The sequence below is a fragment of the Salmo trutta genome, chromosome 32 (assembly GCF_901001165.1).
Source record: "Salmo trutta chromosome 32, fSalTru1.1, whole genome shotgun sequence".
NCBI lineage: Eukaryota > Metazoa > Chordata > Actinopteri > Salmoniformes > Salmonidae > Salmo > Salmo trutta.
In genome coordinates this window covers 12758451-12780653 of record NC_042988.1, presented here as the reverse complement: position 1 = coordinate 12780653, position 22203 = coordinate 12758451, and the positions used below count along the sequence as shown (strand labels likewise).

Below are 22203 nucleotides of genomic sequence, written 5' to 3'. Positions count from 1 at the left end.
TGCCCTTATTATTAATTAAACATGATCAGTAAATCGTTCTAAATCTACCCAACCTACAGCCGGAAGCAAATGTACACATGCAGGGATGAGCATGTGTTAACACACACGCGCTAGCAGACACACACACGCCCCCACACACACACATTATGCCCAAACACCCAGCACCACAGCCCACCTAATGTACAGTTGAAGTCGGAAGTTTACATTCACCTTAGCCAAATACATTTAAACTCTGTTTTTCACAATTCCTGACATTTAATCCTAGTAAAAATTCCCTGTTTCAGGTCAGTTAGGATCACCACTTTATTTTAAGAATGTGAAATGTCAGAATAATACTAGAGAGAATTATTTATTTCAGCTTTTATTTCTTTCGTCACATTCCCAGTGGGTCAGAAGTTTACATACACTCAATTAGTATTTGGTAGCATTGCCTTTAAATTGTTTAACTTGGGTCAAACGTCTCAGGTAGCCTTCCACAAGCTTCCCACAATAAGTTGGGTGAATTTTGGCCCATTACTCCTGACAGAGCTGGTGTAACTGAGTCAGGTTTGTAGGCCTCCTTGCTCGCACACGCTTTTTCAGTTCTGCCCACAAATGTTCTATAGGATTGAGGTCAGGGCTTTGTGATGGCCACTCCAATATCTTGACTTTGTTGTCCTTAAGCCATTTTGCCACAACTTTGGAAGAATGCTTGGGGTCATTGTCCATTTGGAAGACCCATTTGCGACCAAGCTTTAACTTCCTGACTGATGTCTTGAGATGTTGCTTCAATATATCCACATAATTTTCCTGCCTCATGATGCCATCTATTTTGTGAAGTGCACCAGTCCCTCCTGCAGCAAAGCACGCCCACAACATGATGCTGCCACCCCCGTGCTTCACGATTGGGATGGTGTTCTTCACCTTGCAAGCGTCCCCCTTTTTCCTCCAAACATAACGATGGTCATTATGGCCAAACTGTTCTTTTTTGTTTCATCAGACAAGAGGACATTTATCCAAAAAGTACGATCTTTGTCCCCATGTGCAGTTGCAAACCGCTTTTTTCTGGCGGTTTTGGAGCAGTGGCTTCTTCCTTGCTGAGCAGCATTTCAGGTTATGTCAATATAGGACTCGTTTTACTGTGGATATAGATACTTTTGTACCGGTTTCCTCCAGCATCTCCACAAGGTCCTTTGCTGTTGTTCTGGGATTGATTTGCACTTTTTGCACCAAAGTACGTTCATCTCTAGGAGACAGAACGCGTCTCCTTCCTGAGCGGTATGATGGCTGCATGGTCCCATGGTGTTTATACTTGCGTACTATTGTTTGTACAGATGGTACCTTCAGGCGTTTGGAAATTGCTCCAAAGGATGAACCAGACTTGTGGAGGTCTACAATTTTTTGCTGATTTCTTTTGATTTTCCCATGATATCAAGCAAAGAGGCACTGAGTGTGAAGGTAGACCTTGAAATACATCCACAGGTACACCTCCAATTGACTCAAATGATGTCAATTAGTCTATCAGAGGCTTCTAAAGCCATGACATCAATTTCTGGAATTTTCCAAGCTGTTTAAAGGCACAGTCAACTTAGTGTATGTAAACCTCTGACCCACTGGAATTGTGATACAGTGAATTATAAGTGAAATAATCTGTCTGTAAACAATTGTTGGAACAATTACTTGTGTCATGCACAAAGTAGATGTCCTACCCGACTTGCCAAAACTATAGTTTGTTAACAAGACATTTGTGGAGTGGTTGAAAAACGAGTTTTAATGACTCCAAACTAAGTGTATGTAAACTTCTGACTTCAACTGTATAGCCTACATGACCTTGGTAGTGAACTGATGAGTCATGTTGAGTCTACTGTATACAGTAAATATGGTGGTGGGAGGAGGGTTGGGTTGATGGAAGGATGGTATTCCTGTCATTACTGTAGTGTCATCCCTTCTGGGCTGGAACTGGGAGGCACAAAGGGCTTCTTTTGTCCCTATCTCCTGACGCCGCCCTCCTCTTTCCCTCTCGACACCTCACAGACCCAGTCATGTGTTGTCCTCTGGGGTACAGCAGAGATGATAATCGGAACGTCTACTGTAGCTAGCATAATTCAACCCGTAAAGTCCAATGCGGTGTCCCTGACATGAGCCTGTTCACAGTCTCTTTGGAGGCTAGTCTCTCTGTCCACTCCGCTGGATGACCTTGGTTGGAATCCATCCTCGCTGGTCTGGTCTTTACTGGGAGTTTCACATTCTGTGTTTTGCTTCCTATCTACTGGCAAGTTGATTTGTTAACAAGCGAGCTGCACTTTGTCCATGCCTAATGTTTGCAGCCAGCCAGGCAGGACTCTACTAGACCGAGTGGTCTGCTGTGATGTCATGATGTGAGGGGTTTCAGTGGAGGTCAACACAACATTTCTACGGTGTTATATCCTAACCATTGGACTCTCTTGACGGTCCAAGGTTTCCCAGTTGCCTAAATCCGTTTGGGACCCTCCCTTAACACCCCACCTCTAAATCATGAAGCTACCCCCCCAATCCCATTCCTCTGCGTCCTGGCTATCACAGACTCGCCTCGAACTGCTGCGTCTGTTTCAAAATGTGCCCTTTGGACTGCAGTTCTCCCCCCTCTTAGTCTGGATCCGTCTGGGGGTTGGGTTGGGTAGGTGGAGAGAGACAGATGCCGCGTTGTGGGTTGGACATGCTGGATGTAGGTTAAGTGCTTCATTTTACACTCAGCTGTTACTTCAGAGGTTATTTATAAACCTTGGCAGGGGGACAGTGTGATTATGCACAGAGCCAGTCATGGTGCCGTGAAATTTGCTGAGAGAGAGAGTGGAGGGGGGAGAGAGAGTAAGGGAGAGAGAGAGATTACACAGACCCACAAAGAATTTGAAAACAAATCCAATTTTGATAAACTCATATCTATTAGGTGAAATACTAGTGTGACATCACAGCAGCAAGATTTGTGAACTGTTGCCACAAGAAAAGGGCAAGCAGTGAAGAACAAGCACCATTGTAAATACAATCCATATTTATATTTATTTATTTTCCCTTTTGTACTTTTACTATTTTCACATCGTTTACAACATGGTACATAGCCATAATATGACATTTGAAATGTCTCTATTCCTTTGGAGTGTAATGTTCACTGTTAATTTTCTATTGTTTATTTCACTTTTGTTTATTATCTATTTTACTTGCTTTGGCAATGTAAACATATGATTCTCATGCCAATAAAGCCCTTTGAATTGAATTGAGAGGGGGAGGAGAAAGAGTGGTGGGGAGTGGACGAGGTGAGAAAGACAGAGGGAGAAGAGAGAGAAGTGAATGGGGAGAGAGAGAGAGAGAGAGAGGGGGGGGGGGGGGGGGGGGGGGGGGGGGGGGGGAGGGGTTGACACAGCCAGCCGCAGTGCAGAGGCTACTGTCTGAGGCAGGCAGGGAGGGCAGTCCTACAGCTTGTTTGATGTTCATGAAGATTTGCCTAACAGCCTTCCAGGCTGTGTAGTGTGTGCAGTCAGTCCAGACAGTCAGTCAACAAGAACAGCAAGTCCCTACAGCTGTAGGATGTTCATTTGATCACCCTGTTGTTATAGGACATTTTAATGCGAATTTGTAGTGTATTCAAGGTTTAAAAAGGCTTCTAAAGTTTGTAATTCCCACTTTAAAATTAGACTTGATTTGCCCTAACTGAAATGTATCAGCCCCTACAAAAAATTCCATTATTTATAATCCACACAATAGTTTACATTTGCTGTTGCTGCAGGATTATTTTCCTGCAGTGAGACACTGGTCAAATTAAGATCCCATATCTGTATACCATTTATCAGTAGGAGTTCCCCCTATTATCGCTCTATACCTGGCCTTTGTGCCACTGCACTGAGTTGTCACAGGCATTTCCCCTGTCTTTTTATAACCATATATATCAGTGTCATGCATCTGACTTAAAAGTAATACTGCAATCAGTTAGCATTTTAAATATGCTAATGAAGAAGTTGTCGTTTGAATTATTGTTGTACTGTAGTAGGGTTGATTTAGGTTGGAGAACCTGGATATTTGAGGTAAATCATTGATATGTCTTCTGCTTTCTGTAGTAGAGTAAATGTGCTTCTATTTGCAGTCACATGAGTCACTTGGTTGATTTGTGTGTTGTTTAGTTGGGTAGTTGGTGTCATCACGAACTAACAAGCTGTGAGTTTCACATGGGTGGTGGTGATGGGTGGTGTAGCAGTTTGCCATTTAAGTTCCTAACAGGAAGTTCTCGTGTAAATGAAATGCCATTTCTCCTAAGAGGAAAGAGTGGGTGACAGACTTCTTGCAAAAAGAGCCCCAACCCTTGCTTTCATTTTCATTCTATACAATGTGTAACATGATTTGAGATATTTATAGATTTACTGGAGATCTTGCTAGACATCCTGGAGTTGCAATTTGGAGAGACACACACAGAGAGACAAACTAACCTTGTGGGGACACACATTTCAGTCCCATTCAAAATCGTATTTTCCCTAAACCTAACCGTACCCTAACCCCAAAACCTAACCTTAACCCTAGCTCCTAACCCTAAAACTAACCCTAAACCTAACACTAATTCTAATTCTAACCCTAAACCCCATAGAAATAGCGTTTGACCTTGTGGGAACCAACAAAATGTCCCCAGTTGGTCAAATTTTTGTTCATTTACTATTCTTGTGGGGACTTCTGGTCCCCGCAAGTATAGTTAAACACACAACACACACAACACACAACACACACAACACACACACACACACACACAGTCCAGTGGAGAGAGTGGAGTAAAGCGACCCCTCAGGGTTAAGGACTGACTCTTAACTGTAGCCTACACTCTCTCTGTTAATAATCCTGTCACTACAGGGTTGTCGACGGGCACAGTAACACACTACTGTAGACTGTAGAGGATGATAGAACCACAGTGAGTTGGCCTATCACCTGTGGTGGTGGTGGTGGTGGGCCATACACAACAAACCAGAGGGACATAGTGGTTCCAGTGGAGTCACTGAGACTGAGCTCGGGAGAGTGATGGTTGATGCTTCACACTGTGTGCTTTCCTCTCCTTTTCTTACTGACAGGATTCAACACACACAGTGTCTGCCATCAAAGAAAATGAAAAATGTGGAATCCCGGTGTTTGTCAAATACAGATGATGTTTTCTGCCCTTTGTTGACTCCTGATGGTCACTTGTACTCAGTGAGACTTTTTCCCCCTCTTCTCCCCGGGGGCGCTTTGACCCATCTGAGACACAGCAGTTGAGTGAGAAGCCTGGCCGTCTTTTTTTTCTGTATTCAATTATTTTTTTTTAAAGCTCAGTCTGGCTGGCTGGCTGTGAGCATTTAAAAATAGCAGCAAGAATTACCAGGTGCTGGTTTATCAGTGAAATGAAATGCTGTAGATTTAGAGTCAAAACAAGAGAGAGGATATGCTTTGTTGAGCAGTAACTGGACCATCAGCCACTCTGTCTTTTAGTTTACTATCTCAGAGTTCTATTTATTTCTGAATGAAGATAATCCTCTGTATGAGTGGGGGGGGGGTCACTCAGCAAATTTACAGTAAATAGGGCCAGTATTGTAACACCTTGTCTCTGCATCTGTTTGGTAAAGTAGTAAAGTAAGGGCAGATGTTTCAGCTCCCTGACTGACTGACACTCTCCGTTCTCATTCTCTGTTTGAACAGGAAATCATTTTTTTCTAATCCAGCTGCCTTGACTTCCTAATTCACAGTGAATTGATTTCCTCTGTAGCAATCACTGGAGAACAGCTCGGAATATCACAAACAGAAAGGACATGATCTCCTCGTATAGGAACTGGAAGCCAAATAGCTGTAAGACAGACATGGACCTGGGGGCACTTCCTTCCCCCACCAAGTCTCCTAAGTGCTTCTATCCAAAGTATTTCTTTAGGTACAAATGTCTGGTTCCTGGACATGTTTTACACAATTAACAGTATGACAGGTAACTCTCGATGTGCCTACTCTCAGCTATACCATACAGTACACTGACATTCCAACACACATACCCAACCAAGGCTGGCGGTACTCTTAGTTGTGAAGGACCACATCCAGCTGGGTGGAGAATGTATTATTGCGTTTTTGCTGTAATTGCAATTGGTCTTCTTTGCTTGTCTCTGTACATATGTGTCTTTTTTTTCACAGACCACATCCATTTGTATTGCGGTCTGTGTATAATAAATCTAGTCACAATGGCACTGGGCTGAGTGTCTGTGCGTGAGAATGATTTGGGTGAAGTAGCCAATGTCTTTTTCATCTTTAGGAGAAGTAATAAAGATGAAACGCGAGGGCTGCGGTCTGGATGTCTTTGAAGGGAAGGCCAAGGTAAAGATGAGACAACTGAAGCTTGTACTTGACTAAAGCATAGGGCTGCTACTGCGTGTGTTTGTTTGTGTGCGTAGGTGTGGAAGTGTGTCTGTGCTGCAGATATCTATCTGGGTTGGTCAGCCTTTGCTAACTGGACACATTGTCTGATATCAGTAATATCTCTCAATGTGTCCATTCTGTCAGACAGTAATGTACTTTCTTGACTAACAGAGGATAATATTGTACAGTTTGAGATTAGATGGAGGTCCTTTCGGGTCATTAGTGAGTTCACCGGGGTTGACCTATGATGTATCATCATCATGCTATCTTTCACCTCCATAACCAGTGCTTCCTATTGTCGTCCTGCAGTCAAATGACCAAATCATGGTTGGAATGTTATTCATATTTTTCATAATTTCCTAATTAATAAGAATTATTGAGAAAAAAAACGGGTGTTTCTATGTCAAACAGTTTTGGTATATTTCAGTCTTCTGTTATGTATTTAATGTGTATTTTTGGGATGTAAACTCAAGGTTTAATACATTTCAACTCTATATCTGACATGGTACAAGTGTCTTCTTTTTAAGCCCATAACCATGTGTGTGAGGTGTATACTTCTCTTTCAAAGTAGATTTGTTTCAGACTACCAAGAAACTGTGTGACCCTGATTTAGCCCACTGCAGTAAAAGGCTAATAGTTGCTCTTGATCAACATGGTCTCAGGGCAATTCGCATTATTCTGTATGTAAAACTGTGACACTCCATTTAGTATGATATGTTATGTTAGGTTATATTATGAATGTAATAGCGGTTGTCGTGTCTTTGGGCACCATTAACTGAAGACATGTTTATCAAAATAACTCACTGTTATTATTATTACGCGATTAAACTGATTAATCGTTTAACTGTAATCAACTAGGAGATCGGGGCACCAAGGAAAATATTCAGATTACAAAGTTATAATTTTCCTAATATAACTTTCCTATATTATAACATTATATATATTATATTATATTATAGTATAGGCCGATTATCTTCTGGTTTAAATGGTGTATTTTACCTCGCGTCAGTCTCATTCCAGACGTCGTAAATTGATGTATCTGCACGAATCCAGTCTTTACTAAGTCATCCATCCATACATCAACTGTCTTAAAATCATTTATTTACTAAACAAAGTAATTCACAGAAAACATACAAACAGTAATTATCGTCACAAAGAATTGGTAGAGTAATGTGCCCTAGTGGGCTAAACCGGCATGGCGGCTTGTTAAACCAACAAGGGGGGGGTCAGCTGAGAAGACCCTACAGAGTTGATAAATATTAACAATTGATATGCTAATCCTTTGCACATGAACGCTCACTCATTCGGGAACAATTGCAATCAATATATATTTACGCTCAGTGTGTCGTCGGGATCCTTGTTGGGGAGTTTTTGTCCTGTTGAAGAGTTTTTGTCCACGCTCTCTCTCTCTCGGTTAGAATGGATCTTTCAAAGCGACATTCATTAATGTTGTTATAGGATGGATGTTTCGTCGGTCTTCGTGTTCGATGATATCAAATTTCTAGCTGCAGACTATTAATTAATATCAAAGACTTGTTATTATTCTGTCGGTATCGATAGTCTAAAGTTTAACCATGTGGTATGGTTAAAGTTCAGTAGAGGGATGCATGGTCAAACCTATTGGCCAACTCGTAATGGAGTGGAGACCTGGTCTAAAGAAAGTAACCCTGGGTGTGGGTTTTATTCGGAATGACAGAAAAACTGTCTCATGACGCCAGGTCTTGTCTGTGTCCCTGGGGGCGTGCCGATGACTGAGTTAAGCTTTGAACAGAAATACAATTCTATCACATTAACATCAGTACATAGCCTCTCAACATATTCCAAATAGCTTTAATCTTTTTAAATCATTGTATACAACCATTTAGATGCAAGTCCCATAGCTGAGGCTATTATATAAACCTTAGTATGGTAATATGGCACTATTGTCTCTAATGAGTATCACAAAATTGTACCAAGCGGACCAGTTCGTAGCTGGATTCTTCACCGATCTTTTATACCTTCTCCAGAACATAAATGTCGTTCGGTTCCCCAATTCTGTGAGTTGGAAGAATTTCCTTTGTCTCTCTATGAAACCCCTCTCTGTCTCAAAACTGGGCCATGCGGCAGGACATTCTCCTTTAGAATTTTACGACCCCTCTCACCACAGCAGTGTCAGAAGTATAGAGGTCGGGGGATGGTGCATAGAAAAGGCCTGGTGCAGAGGGAGGGGGTTCAACTGTGTTCTCTGTTCCCAGAGAGAGGGCAACGTCATGACACGGTCATACAATATCATTCGAATTAGTGGACATATAGTATCGTACGTCTTACAATAGCATACAAATTGGATGACACAATTTATTATACATCTTCGAGGATGTATAGTATTATACTTCTTTCTCTGAGACCAGGTGGCTTGTTGCGCCATAACAACAACGGAGAATTACGGGGAGAATTTACATTGGCGATTAGCGGAACTAATGACAACGGTTAAGATCATTTACGTAAAAGGTTAGGAGAACTAATACGACAAAGGTTAGGTGAATGTATGTAGCAGGTTCGGTGAATTGGGTTAAGTTTAGAATAGGGGTTAGGCATGTTCAACGAGACATGAACACGCAACCTTTGGATTGCTTGACGGTTGCAGATTATGCCCACCCATCCTCCCAGACCAACCTCCCTACTTTTGTAACTAGACCATTAGTAGGTATCATACGTCTTGGAGGTACTTCGAAATACATTAAGTATGTTTCGTATGGCTCTGAGACCAGGCTGTCTTGATAGGCCACTGAAATGGTTTTAAACTTGATGGAAAGACTTCCAGTCTTGTACATATTTGAGCATTATTAACTTATGGCTCCTGGACTGGTTAATTTAATCTAAAGAATGTGAATGTACATAAGCCTGGGGGTTGAATTTTAAAGTCACTGTATATTTGACATCCTTAATTCATATGTAATGTTTTGAGCTCATATATGATAGGTGTTGTATATACTGTATGTGTGTGTTGAACAGACCAACGACGTAGGTTACCTTGGTGTCACTTCTGATCTCTGTCTTACCCCCGACTGACACATGGGTCATGTGTCACAGGTGAAGAACCAGGATGTAGCTTGTTTCACGCCTCAGTGACCATTTGGCTGATTTATTGCCCTTTCTGTCCTTCGCTCTCTTTTACTCTCTCCTCCATTTTTTCCTGTTAATTTGGAGTCATGAGACTGTCTGCCAGGGTAGTGTTGTGATCTGAGAGCCAGGAGAAGGAAAGGTACTTAGATAGGTGGTGGGACTGACAGATGGTGGACTGACACAGTGCGGCTGCAGTACGTGCACAACAGAGCACAGCAGGCCTGAGTCAGTGCAGCGAGCCTGAAATAGGTTACGGGGCAGTATAGGTTATGGTGGTCACATGTCTGTTTGTCTGTATGTTTGAAGCCTTCCTCCAACACCACGTACACCAGGCACTAAACACAGGACCTTGACTGATTCTAGACTAGGTTGGGATGTTGTTGGACTCAGTTGTTGTGTGTCTGTTTGGGGGAGATGGGGATAGTGGAAGGACGACTGATGAAATCATCATGCTGCCATTTGTAGGGAGAGCGAGGAAGAGTTAGAGAGCAGAAACAAGGAGGGAGACTTGAGGGAGAGTGTGAGACGGTGGAAGGAGATCCAGACAGAAATCAAGATAATATGTGAATGTTTTGTTTGGAGCCTCTGGACAGCAACAGCATGTGGTGTCCTGATGTTCTGCTTGTTCCTGGTCCAACCGGAGGAAAGAGTCTCCCTAATCAATCATGGTCTGACCCTGTGCTCCTCTTCTCCTATCCCTAACACCTCAGCAGGCTCCTCCTAACCCATACCCCTCAGCAGGCTCCTCCTAACCCATACCCCTCAGCAGGCTCCTCCTAACCCATACCCCCCAGCAGGCTCCTCCTAACCCATACCCCTCAGCAGGCTCCTCCTAACCCATACCCCTCAGCAGGCTCCTCCTAACCCATACCCCTCAGCAGGCTCCTCCTAACCCATACCCCTCAGCAGGCTCTTCCTAACCCATACCCCTCAGCAGGCTCCTCCTAACCCATACCCCTCAGCAGTCTCCTCCTAACCCATACCCCCCAGCAGGCTCCTCCTAACCCATACCCCTCAGCAGGCTCCTCCTAACCCATACCCCCCAGCAGGCTCCTCCTAACCCATACCCCTCAGCAGGCTCCTCCTAACCCATACCCCTCAGCAGGCTCTTCCTAACCCATACCCCTCAGCAGGCTCTTCCTAACCCATACCCCTCAGCAGGCTCCTCCTAACCCATACCCCCCAGCAGGCTCCTCCTAACCCATACCCCTCAGCAGGCTCCTCCTAACCCATACCCCTCAGCAGGCTCTTCCTAACCCATACCCCTCAGCAGGCTCCTCCTAACCCATACCCCTCAGCAGGCTCCCCCTAACCCATACCCCTCAGCAGTCTCCTCCTAACCCATACCCCCCAGCGGGCTCCTCCTAACCCATTCCCCTCAGCAGGCTCGTCCTAACCCATACCCCTCAGCAGGCTCCTCCTAACCCATACCCCTCAGCAGTCTCCTCCTAACCCATACCCCCCAGCAGGCTCCTCCTAACCCATACCCCTCAGCAGGCTCCCCCTAACCCATACCCCTCAGCAGTCTCCTCCTAACCCATACCCCCCAGCGGGCTCCTCCTAACCCATACCCCTCAGCAGGCTCGTCCTAACCCATACCCCTCAGCAGGCTCCTCCTAACCCATACCCCTCAGTAGTCTCTGGGTATATGTGGGGCTGGACAGCTTGATATGAACCATTAGCCTACTAACTGTTGTTGGTGGCATATAAATTCAGCGTGTTTGACAAGATAGACAACATGTGTGGGACAGTGGCGGTCAGAGTCGTTTAAGATGACGGAGGACAATTTTTATTTCTCACGAGCATGGCCTTATTTCTATTACAGCATATTGGATGACTGTCATTCATATTCCATTCACCCAGCTCAATGTAACAGCAATAGGTTTAGGCTACTACATGATACTTGAATTTTCCCTACCCATCATGAGGTTGCTACAACCTAGCCTATGAATGAAGGTTTACAACGTAGGTGCACACAGGTTGAGAGAAAATGTTGAGGTGACACACTGTGACACATGGACAGACAGTGACACATTCAATACCTCCTTGCACACTCTTTCCTGCATCTAGCTGATATAGGATGTAATCATTAGTCCAACAGTTGCAAATTATAATTCATGGATGTTTAGCCCCGTTTTGTTCCGTTTAAGAAACGTTTTTCAACAGAATCGGCAGAATGAATACACCCCTGATCATGCGTAAACACGGTTCAGAACAGCCACGTTGTATTCCTTCTCGCATCTATGCGCTCTCCTCCTCTCACTTTTTCCCTTTGTCACTTTTGGACATCAATGCACAACACATCAGCTGTATGTGACCAGGCCAAAAAACCTTTCCAAGCTGAACCATAACCGCTACACACAGCCTACATCGTTGTCACCATATTAGCTAAAGTAACGTAGTCAACATAGCTAATAGAACTAACGCGTTAGTAAACTTTCTACAATCATGCAGTAACTTTACAGTGCACTGTCAGTAAGCAGTTTAGCGCTTACACCGGTGGGCCCTGGTGACAATAAATTAGTAAAACCAAAAGCTTACCTTTACTTGGAAGAGTTCCAGTGGCATAGCCAGCTAGCTAACATAGCATCCCTCTGTTTGAGTAGGTTAAACTAGCTAGCTGCATTTGCTAGCTAAGTAAGTGAAACTGAAAATGGAAAAAAATTATGAAATCTCTCTCTTGATTCTCTTACATTTTGGAAGAAATGTATTTGTTCAAAACTGCTCAACTGTCACACCTGCTCCCACTCTTCCCCTCGCGCATTCTCCCCAGCATTGTTCACTCCTGCCATCATCATTACACACACCTCCCTTCGCCCCATCACGCGCATCAACGATTATTGGACTCACCTGGACTCAATCATCTCTGTCATTACCTTCCTTATATCTGTCTGGTTCCCCACTCTGTTCTCTGCTCCTGCATTGATTGTCATAAGTCCTTGTTTACCCATGTGCTGACACTGGTCCTATACTGTTACCTGTCTGTTCCTCATTTTATGTTCAACTCCCCGTACCTGCTTCTCATCGCCAGCATCGGTCCGTACACAACTATTGTCTCTCTCTCTTTGAGTCAATTACTCACCACATTTTATGCACTGCAGTGCTAGCTAGCTGTATCTTATGCTTTCAGTACTCGTTTCTTTCTCTGATCCTTTGATTGGGTCGACAACATGTCAGTTCATGCTGCAAGAGCTCTGATAGGTTGGAGGACTGGCCTTCGGAAGTTGTCATAATTAATGTGTAAGCTCCCATCCTCCTTTAAAAATTCGAAATAAACTTAATATGTATGCTATGCATTATGATTTTTGAAATGCCATTGAGGTTAAAATAAGAGGCTTTGGATAAAGCATGGAGGTGCTAAGGTTTGTGGGAGCTCTCCACCAGTGAAGAGCATCATGAAATGCTTTGGTAATCAGATTTTGTCAATGTTGTGGTCCCTTTGAAAAAAGACGACTTCCTCAGTAGCAAGCAAGGTTATACTCACTTCCTCTTTCTCTTTCTCTTTCTCTCTCCCTCTCTCTCAGGTTTGGGGTGCTCCTCTTCATAATATCCTGCTATTACATGGTAGCAAAGACCTGAAGACAAGAGGTAAGCAATGTGACCTTCTCCTTTCAGTTTTTTACACTGTGTAGATCTCTCATTGGGTCAACTGTCAGTGTACACTATATCTGCGATCTAGGGTTGTGTGTCAGTTAATGTCGTTATAAGTGGGTGGCTCACAAAAGAGTCACAAGATTCACTTCAATGATAAAGAGTGATTGCTGAAGAAGAAAAAAGCAAAAGGGAGTAACTTTCACTTCTCCCCAGATCTCTTTGTGCCACTGTGTTTGGCTGTTGTGGTAAGTACTGTACCGAGGGGAATTATCTTTACCCTCTGGTGGAGTTGACAACTAAGGTGCTAATGGTGGGAACCGGGCGCCTGGTAAGGTCACAGAGGATGATGAATTCTGTCAGTCTGTCTGTCTGTCAGTAACCCACCGCTAGACAGAGTTTGCTTACTGGCAACTCCCAGCAACCACAGACACAGATACAGAGCAGCAGTGTGTGAGTGTGTGTGTGTGTGTGTGTGTGTGTGTGTGTGTGTGGGTGTGTGTGTGTGTGTGTATATATAGTAGTGTATTGATTATGACTGATCATTGTGCGTGTTTGTGCGTGTGTGTGTGTGTGTTTGTGCGTGTGTGTGTGTGCGTGCGTGCGTGTGTACAGTAGTGTGTCATTGTGTGTGTTTATGTGTCTGGGTGTGTGGTTGCGGGCATGGGCCGGTACAGACTGGCAGTCCTACACTACAGGAGAGCAGGTCAGGAAGAGGCTGGTACATCACTGTAGAACAGGCTTACAGCTCTTCCTGTATGGTTCCTCTTCCGATCGGCTGAGAATAGTCTGCTCATAGCCACCTGCTGATGATTGACGGGGGTCATTCTGTTACATTTAAATCCACCTCCTAGCTTATGCCACTCCAGCTCAGAACGCAGTCAAACCATCTGTCATGCTTTCACCTTCATTGTTTTTCTTTGTTTAGCAACCCTACAGGTGTAGGATCTCAATTTGACATATATTGTCACAGCAAAATAATCCTGCAGCAACAGGTTTTGAACGTTTAGTCCATAATGTTGCTTAATCGGTGGTTAGGCTATTAGCTGGCCAAAAGTAGATTACATGAAAAGTGCAATACTGTTAATATAAAAGAAATTGCAGCAAAATAATGCTGTAGCAACACGATTTGAACGTTTAGTCCACAATGTTGCGTGATCAGTGGTTAGGCTTTTACCTGGCCAAAATAAGGTTACATGAAAAGTGCAATACTGTTAGTATAACCATATGTTAGTGCAGGTTTTCAGTGAATTTATGTAAATCCTGAAGCTCAAATTCTCAGCAACAAAATAGTAATTAAATTAAGATCCTACACCTGTATGTAGAAATGTATTGAGGAGCTTATGGACACTATATAAAGAGCTTTCATTTCCCTTCTACATTGTGTCCTCATATACAAAGACATACAGAGACAGAGACATTACTGACACACTCTCTCTCAGAGCTGAGGGACCTGTGTTGTCTATTGTTGACCTGACAGACCTTAGTCAAATAAATATGTCCGATATGTTCCAATATTTGAGCTTCACGTAATTAAGGCTGCTTGGTCTTGTACAATTGAACCAATAACATAATGCAAACCCCAAGCGAAGGAAGTCTGCTGACTTTGCTCCAAGCGAAGAAGGTATTTGACATGTGTATTTGACCCAAATCCACTCCCTCATGCAGCTGTTGACTCAACACAGAACAGAATGTTTAGACCCTCAGCTCCTCCAGAGCGAAACAAACTGCCCAACTACAGCTGTCAAACACAACCAGTCCAACCGCTCTGTGGCCGTGTCAGTCAGATACATCATCCGTCTCAAAGAAGCTTCTTTCACTTTTAGTCAACTCAAACTGATGTTCTCCTCTTTTGATTGAAAACCTTCGGTACATTTTCCATGTCACTTCAAATCTGCTCACCCTACTCTCTAAATTCTCTCTATTCACTCTCTCTTCAAATCTGCTCCACCCATCCTCTCTCTCTCGCTCTCTCTCTCTCGCTCTCTCGCTCTCTCGCTCGCTCGCTCTCTCTTTCGCCTCCCCCCAGGGCGTGTAAGATGGCAGTGTGGATCCAGGCCCAGCAGCTCCAGGGGGATGCACTGCACCAGATGCAGTCTCTCTATGGACAGCACTTCCCCATCGAGGTGCGCCATTACCTGTCCCAGTGGCTCGAGGGCCAACTCTGGTGAGTGCAGCACAAAGCACACCACTCTACCTGACAGAAAGACATGCCTCACCCAGTAACCTTCACATTCGGTTCAATCACAGTCACAGTAGTAGCAGGGACCATGGAGGTGTAGTAACCTGAGAGCATTGTAGCAAGTGTGTAAAGTCACTGTCCCTGTGTATGTGCTTGAGTGAAGGTGTGTGTGTTAGGGAATGCATAGGGGATTAATGGCTACTCTGCTCTGCATGTATGTACATACAGGATATCTCTAAGCATTCTATATGTCCCTGTGCCAGGGATGTGATCGATCTGGAGAACCCCCAGGAGGAGTTTAAGGCCAAGCGTCTGCTGGACAGCCTGATCCAGGAGCTGCAGAACAAGGCTGAGCATCAGGTGGGAGAGGACGGCTTCCTGCTCAAGATCAAACTGGGACACTACGCCAGCCAGCTCAAGGTGAGACAGATTTAACCAGTAGACAAACCTCCACACAAAGCTAGCTAGAGAAAGGTGAGACAGATGGGAAGTACCAGTATGAAGGTGAGTGATACCGTGCACACATTCCCAGTGTACGTGAGCAGAGCACAGAGCCAGTGCCCTCACAAAAACCTCTACACCTAACTAGCTAGCTGGACAGTTTTAATAAAGCCAGTATAAACCCAATAAACTCACAAGGATATCACAACTTTACAGCCAACTATACCAGCTGAATCGTGGGGATTTATATTTCAATTATACTGATACCAAACTCGGCTAAATGTTAGTTATCACAGCCTCATTGGCAACAGTCCCATGTCCATAAACCCCAACCCAAAGTACTTAGAAATAAAACAGTACGTGAGAACAGCCTGCTCTGGCCAGTGTGTCTATATGAAGAAAAACAAAAGGTGGACAACACTGGGCTACGGTAACCAGGCAGTGTTCCCTTTTATGATTGAGTGCTTCACGCTGTCTCTTATCACCTTCCACAGTGGGAGTAGGAGGCATCTTGTCAACACAACACTCTGTAGGCCTACAATGCAGTCTTTCAACCCCGCATGGTGCCTTGGTGTGTGTATGCGTGCGTGAGAGAGGGATTTAGACCTGTGTTTCCCAACTCTCGTCCTCCAGTACCCCCAACAGCACAAATGTTTTTTGTAGCCCCACGGACAAGCACATCTGATTCAATTTGTCAATTAATCATCAAGCCTTCAATGAGTGTTTTTTTGTGTGGCTACAACAAAATGTGTGCTTTTGGGGTTACTTGAGGACCGGAGTTAAAGAGAGAGAGAAAAGAGAGAAAGGAAGAGAAATGTAGCCAGTGGATGTGAGACCAAGTCGTCTGCACTTGAGAGAAGGATCTCATTAGTTTAATTGGATTTAGCTAGGCTCAGGGAGTGGGCTTTAGAGCGTTAGCATGCCACGGCGCGGGAGCAGGCTAAATTGGTCAGTGTTGTGTGCACGGCCGTACTGCCAGTCAGCGGCTAACACGGCTAACAAGCCTAACACGACAGCACATGTGGTCCTTGTCTTTCAGAGCACGTATGACCGCTGCCCTCTGGAGCTGGTGAGATGCATCAAACACATCCTGTACACGGAGCAGAGGCTAGTCCGAGAGGCCTCTAATGTGAGTATGAAGCAGTCTCTCCAACTTCTATTCCTACTCCCACCTACCTGGGAAGCTTGTTTCACAGGTATGCATATAACAGATACCTGTAGCTCGTATACACAAAATACACACATGCATACATACACATATGGAAATACCCACACACCTTTTATAAATATTTGCAGACGCCCAAACTCTATAAACACCACACAGAGATGTTTGACATAACACAGCCAATTCCATGACATTATGGAAATCACAGCCATTGGGGGTCGCTTTTCTGCCTCTTTGCCGACATCAAAGGCAATTTACTCTCAATTTTCCCACAGACATACATAAACCTGTTAGCAACCACATAAATACATAAATACACACAACACACACACACACACACACACACACACACACACACACACACACACACACACACACACACACATAGCACTTCACACACACACCTAGTCAGAAAACCTGCACAGACACAGCCCATATGTCTCGCTGAAAGATAAACTTTGAATTTCTCATTAACCAGCAATGCTGTAGGCCTGGTGGGCGAGGTGAAGAAATGTGATATTTTATAACAAGGGTTATAAAACCATAAAGCCGGTGGTCCATAAAACATCTGAATATCAATAAACCCAGTGTTAAATTGATTTCCAGTCATGCCAGGCTTCTCCTATCACAGGATTGCATATTCTACGTGATTGCATTACCACCTGTTTATTCAGACTGTCTTCACAGTGCTCACGTCCCCAGCCTTAAGCCTTAACAAGCCATGGGCTGTGTCTGCCCACGATAAGGAAATGCATTTCCCTCTGCACGGTCTCACATGTTCAGTCAGTGGTGATCACTGCTGGTTATGGTCGTTAGGGATTACTGTGGAATAACACAAGCAGGGGTCATTGAGGTTGTGTTAAAGAGGCACAGGGCAATTTCAGGTTCTGTCAGTTTGTGTGTCTCTCTGCTCCATGTAATGATGATGAAATGCTCAACACCACACTAGCTAGTTCCTGCAAATCATCTCAAAGCCAGCGTTGTTTACCGGCCCAGCCCTCTCAACTCTCTCTCCTCTCTCTGATTGGCAGTCAAGCTCCCCAGTGGGCGGGATGATGGACAGCATGTCCCAGAAGTACCAGCAGATCAACCAGGCATTTGAGGAGCTGCGCCTGCTGACCCAGGACACAGAGAACGACCTGAGAAAGCTCCAGCACAACCAGGAGTACTTCATCATCCAGTACCAGGAGAGCCTCCGCATCCAGGGTGAGTCAGCCTTGCCCTGGTCCCCCTCCTAGTCACAACACCCTGGGTCATCAACCCCAGCAGCCCTCACCTTTTATAGGGCAGAATGACGTGTGGGTTTGTAGGTGAGTGAATGGGTGTCAGTGTGTTTGTGTGTGTGTGGTCTGCAAAGTAAAAGACAGGTGTGTTTATGTGAGATTTGCTGACCTCCCCCTCTCTCCTGTCCTTCCCCTTTCTCTCTCCCTCTCCCTCTTTTCGCCCACATGCAGCCCAGTTGACCAGCCTGGCCACACTGCCCCCTGCTGACAGACAGCTGAGGGAGCCCACATTACTGAGCAAGAGAGCCACCGTGGAGGCCTGGCTCACCCGGGAGGCCAACACACTACAGAAATACAGACTGGTACACTACTTTTTATACTGCATACACACACACATGTAGTGAAACACACACACGTACAACCTGGAATGATGGCGCCGAAGGGGATGGCTGCTGTTTTATTGGCTCTTAACCAACCGTGCGATTTTGTTTTTTGTTTTTTTGGTTGTAACTTATTTTGTACATAATGTTGCTACTACCGTCTCTTATGACCGAAAAGAGCTTCTGGACATCAGAACAGCAATTACTCACCACGATTTGGACAAATATTTTTTTTTTAAGGAGTCGGATTGGAAGGATATACTCCAAACACCCGAACAGGCCCTCATCCTCGTCATTCGCTGGAGAAAGAAATGGTAATTTCGCGGAAAGAGATCGGGGTGCCTTGTGAGGATCAGGTGACAAGTGGCTAATCTGCCTTTGGCGGTGCTCCTAGTGGCCGGGGACTTTAATGCAGAAAACTTGAATCTGTTTTACCTCATTTCTATCAGCATGTTAAATGTGCAACCAGAGGGGAAAAAAACTCTAGACCACCTTTTCTCCACACATAGAGACACGTAGTACAAAGCTCTCCATCCCCCTCCATTTGGCAAATCTGACTATAATTCTATCCTCCTGACTCCTGCTAACAAGCAAAAATTAAAGCAGGAAGCACCAGTGACTCGGTCTATAAAAAAAGTGATCAGATGAAGCAGATGATAAACTACAGGACTGTTTTGCTAGTGCAGACTGGAATATGTTCCGGGATTCTTTCAATGGCATTGAGGAGTACACCACATCAGTCACTGGCTTCATCAATAAGTGAATCGAAGATGACATCCTCACAGTGACTGTACGTACATACCCCTACCAGAAGTCATGGATTACAGGCAACATTCGCACTGAGCTAAAGGGTAGAGCTGCCACTTTCAAGGAGCGGGACTCTAACCCGGAAGCTTATAAGAAATTCCGCTATGCCCTCAGACGAACCATCAAACAGGCAAAGCGTCAATACAGAACTAAGATCAAATCGTGCTACACCAGCACCGACGCTCGTCGGATGTGGCAGGGCTTGCAAACTATTACAGACTACACAGGGAAGCACAGCCAAGAGCTGCCCAGTGACACAAGCCTACCAGATGAGCTAAATAACTTCTATGCTCGCTTCGAGGCAAGTAACACTGAGACATGCATGAGAGCATCAGCTGTTCCGGACGACTGTGTGATCACACTCTCCGCAGCCGATGTGAGTAAGACATTTAAACAGGTCAACATTCACAAGGCCGCAGGGCCAGACGGATTACCAGGACGTGTACTCCAAGCATGCGCTGACCAACTGGCAAGTGTCTTCACTGACATTTTCAACCTCTCCCTGTCTGAGTCTGTAATACCAACATGTTTCAAGCAGACCACCATAGTCCCTGTGCCCAAGAACACTAAGGTAACCTGCCTAAATGACTACCGACCCGTAGCACTCACATCTGTAGCCATGAAATGCTTTGAAAGGCTGGTCATGGTTCACATCAACACCATTATCCCAGAAACCCTAGACCCACTCCAATTTGCATACCGCCCCAACAGATCCACAGATGATGCAATCTCTATTGCACTCCACACTGCCCTTTTACAGGTGGACAAAAGGAACACCTATGTGAGAATGCTATTCATTGACTACAGCTCAGCGTTCAACACCATAGTGCCCTCAAAGCTCATCACTAAGCTAAGGACTCAGGGACTAAACACCTCCCTCTGCAACTGCATCCTGGACTTCCTGACGGGCCGCCCCCAGGTGGTAAGGGTAGGTAACAACACATCCGCCACGCTGATCCTCTTCACGGGGGCCCCTCAGGGGTGCGTGCTCAGTCCCCTCCTGTACTCCCTGTTCACTCATGACTGCACGGCCAGGCACGACTCCAACACCAATATTAAGTTTGCCAATGACACAACAGTGGTAGGCCTGATCACCAACAACGATGAGACAGCCTATAGGGAGGAGACCTGACCGTGGGGTCTGACCGTGGGGGGGACAACCTCTCCCTCAACGAGATCTAGATAAAGGAGATGATTGTGGACTACAGGAAAAGGAGGACCGAGCATTCTCATCGACGGGCTGTAGTGGAGCAGGTTGAGAGCTTCAAGTTCCTTGGTGTCCACAGCACCAACAAACTAACATGGTCCAAGCACACCAAGACAGTCATGAAGAGGGCACGACAAAACCTATTCCCCCTCAGGAGACTGAAAAGATTTGGCATGGGTCCTCGGATCCTGAAAAGGTTTTAGAGCTGCACCATTGAGAGCATCCTGATGGGTTGCATCACTGCCTGATATGGCAACTGCTCGGCCTCCGACCGCAAGGCACTACAGAGGGTAGTGCATACGGTCCAGTACATCACCGGGGCCAAGCCTGCCATCCAAGACCTCTATACCAGGCGGTGTCAGAGGAAAGCCCTAAAAATTGTCAAAGACTTCAGCCACCCTAGTCATAGACTGTTCTCTCTGCTAAAGCACAGCAAGCGGAACCAGAGCGCCAAGTCTAGGTCCAAGAGGCTTCTAAACAGCTTCTACGCCCAAGCCATAAGACTCCTGAACATCTAATCAAATGGCTACCCACACTATTTGCATTGCCCCCTCCCCCCTCTTCTACGCTGCTGCTACTCTCTGTTATTATCTATGCATAGTCACTTTAATAACTCTACCTACATGTACATATTACCTTAATTACCTCGACAGAGGTGCCCCCGCACATTGACTCTGTACCGATAACCCCTGTATATAGCCCCACTATTGTTATTTACTGCTGCTCTTTAATTATTAGTTATTCTTATCTCTTACTTTTTTTTAGGTATTTTCTTAAAACTGCATTGTTGGTTAAGGGCTTGTAAGTAAGCATTTCACTGTAAGGTCTATCTGGAGGAATCTCATGCCTTCGGGCTATAAAAGCTGGGGATGTATATTGATTGGATAATATGTATGACGTATGGGTACATTCTTATCGTTGTGTGTGTGTGTGTGCGTGCGTGCGTACCTGCATATGTGTTTGCCTAGGACCTGGCAGAGAAGCACCAGAAGAGCCTGCAGCTGCTGAGGAAGCAGCAGACCATCATCCTGGATGACGAGCTGATCCACTGGAAGAGACGTCAACAGCTGGCCGGCAACGGGGGTCCTCCAGAGGGGGGGCTGGACATCCTGCAGTCCTGGTGAGACCCCTTCTATCACCCTCTACCCCTAACAGAGATCACATATGTCTAGGATTGATCAAAGGGCAGGGGCCACCCAGTTAACAAGCTATTGGATACTGCTGGGTTTATATGGGGTGTAGTTGGGAAGATGACTGTAGTCTAGGTTGAAGATGACAAAGGTTAAGACAATGGGATTCTAATATCCCATAACTCTTTGCAACAATGGGGAAGAATTCAATGTATTTAAAAATATATATTTTATTGAATATCCAAAACATACAATATACTAGCAGTGAAGCCGCTCAACAACTGCACCACACCAATCATCCAAAAGACTCCCATTCAGCGCGACACACAGAAGCATCCACGGTCAACGCCCTGCTCAAGGGCACGTCGACAGATCTCCCACCAGGCCAAACAAACGGGGACCCGAACCCTCCAAGATCCCCCCACAGTTCCCCAGTAGCTGACCCTCAACCATCCGAGACCCATCCCCCAGTCCCCCCCCAGAATAAAATAAAATAAAAAATACAATGAATTCCATTCCCCACCCCCAAGAACCCCCTAGAGCACCAACAACCAACAAAATTAACTAAAGAGAAAAAAGACAAAAAAAACAATGCAACAAAAAACAAAAACAAAG

General features: G+C 45.0%; 1 protein-coding gene across 3 annotated transcripts in view; it reads left to right on the top strand.

The window, feature by feature from the left end:
- The window catches only part of LOC115171115 (signal transducer and activator of transcription 5B), a 101731-nt gene that overhangs the window by 58753 nt on the left and 20775 nt on the right, over positions 1-22203 (top strand). For all 3 annotated transcript variants that reach the window (XM_029727629.1, XM_029727632.1, XM_029727630.1), the window contains 7 exons: positions 12987-13050; positions 15083-15220; positions 15499-15655; positions 16716-16805; positions 17873-18047; positions 18296-18426; positions 21427-21578. In XM_029727629.1, the coding sequence (XP_029583489.1) occupies positions 15093-15220; positions 15499-15655; positions 16716-16805; positions 17873-18047; positions 18296-18426; positions 21427-21578 (833 nt within the window). In that variant the 5' untranslated portion in view covers positions 12987-13050; positions 15083-15092. The remainder of the gene's footprint in view (positions 1-12986; positions 13051-15082; positions 15221-15498; positions 15656-16715; positions 16806-17872; positions 18048-18295; positions 18427-21426; positions 21579-22203) is intronic.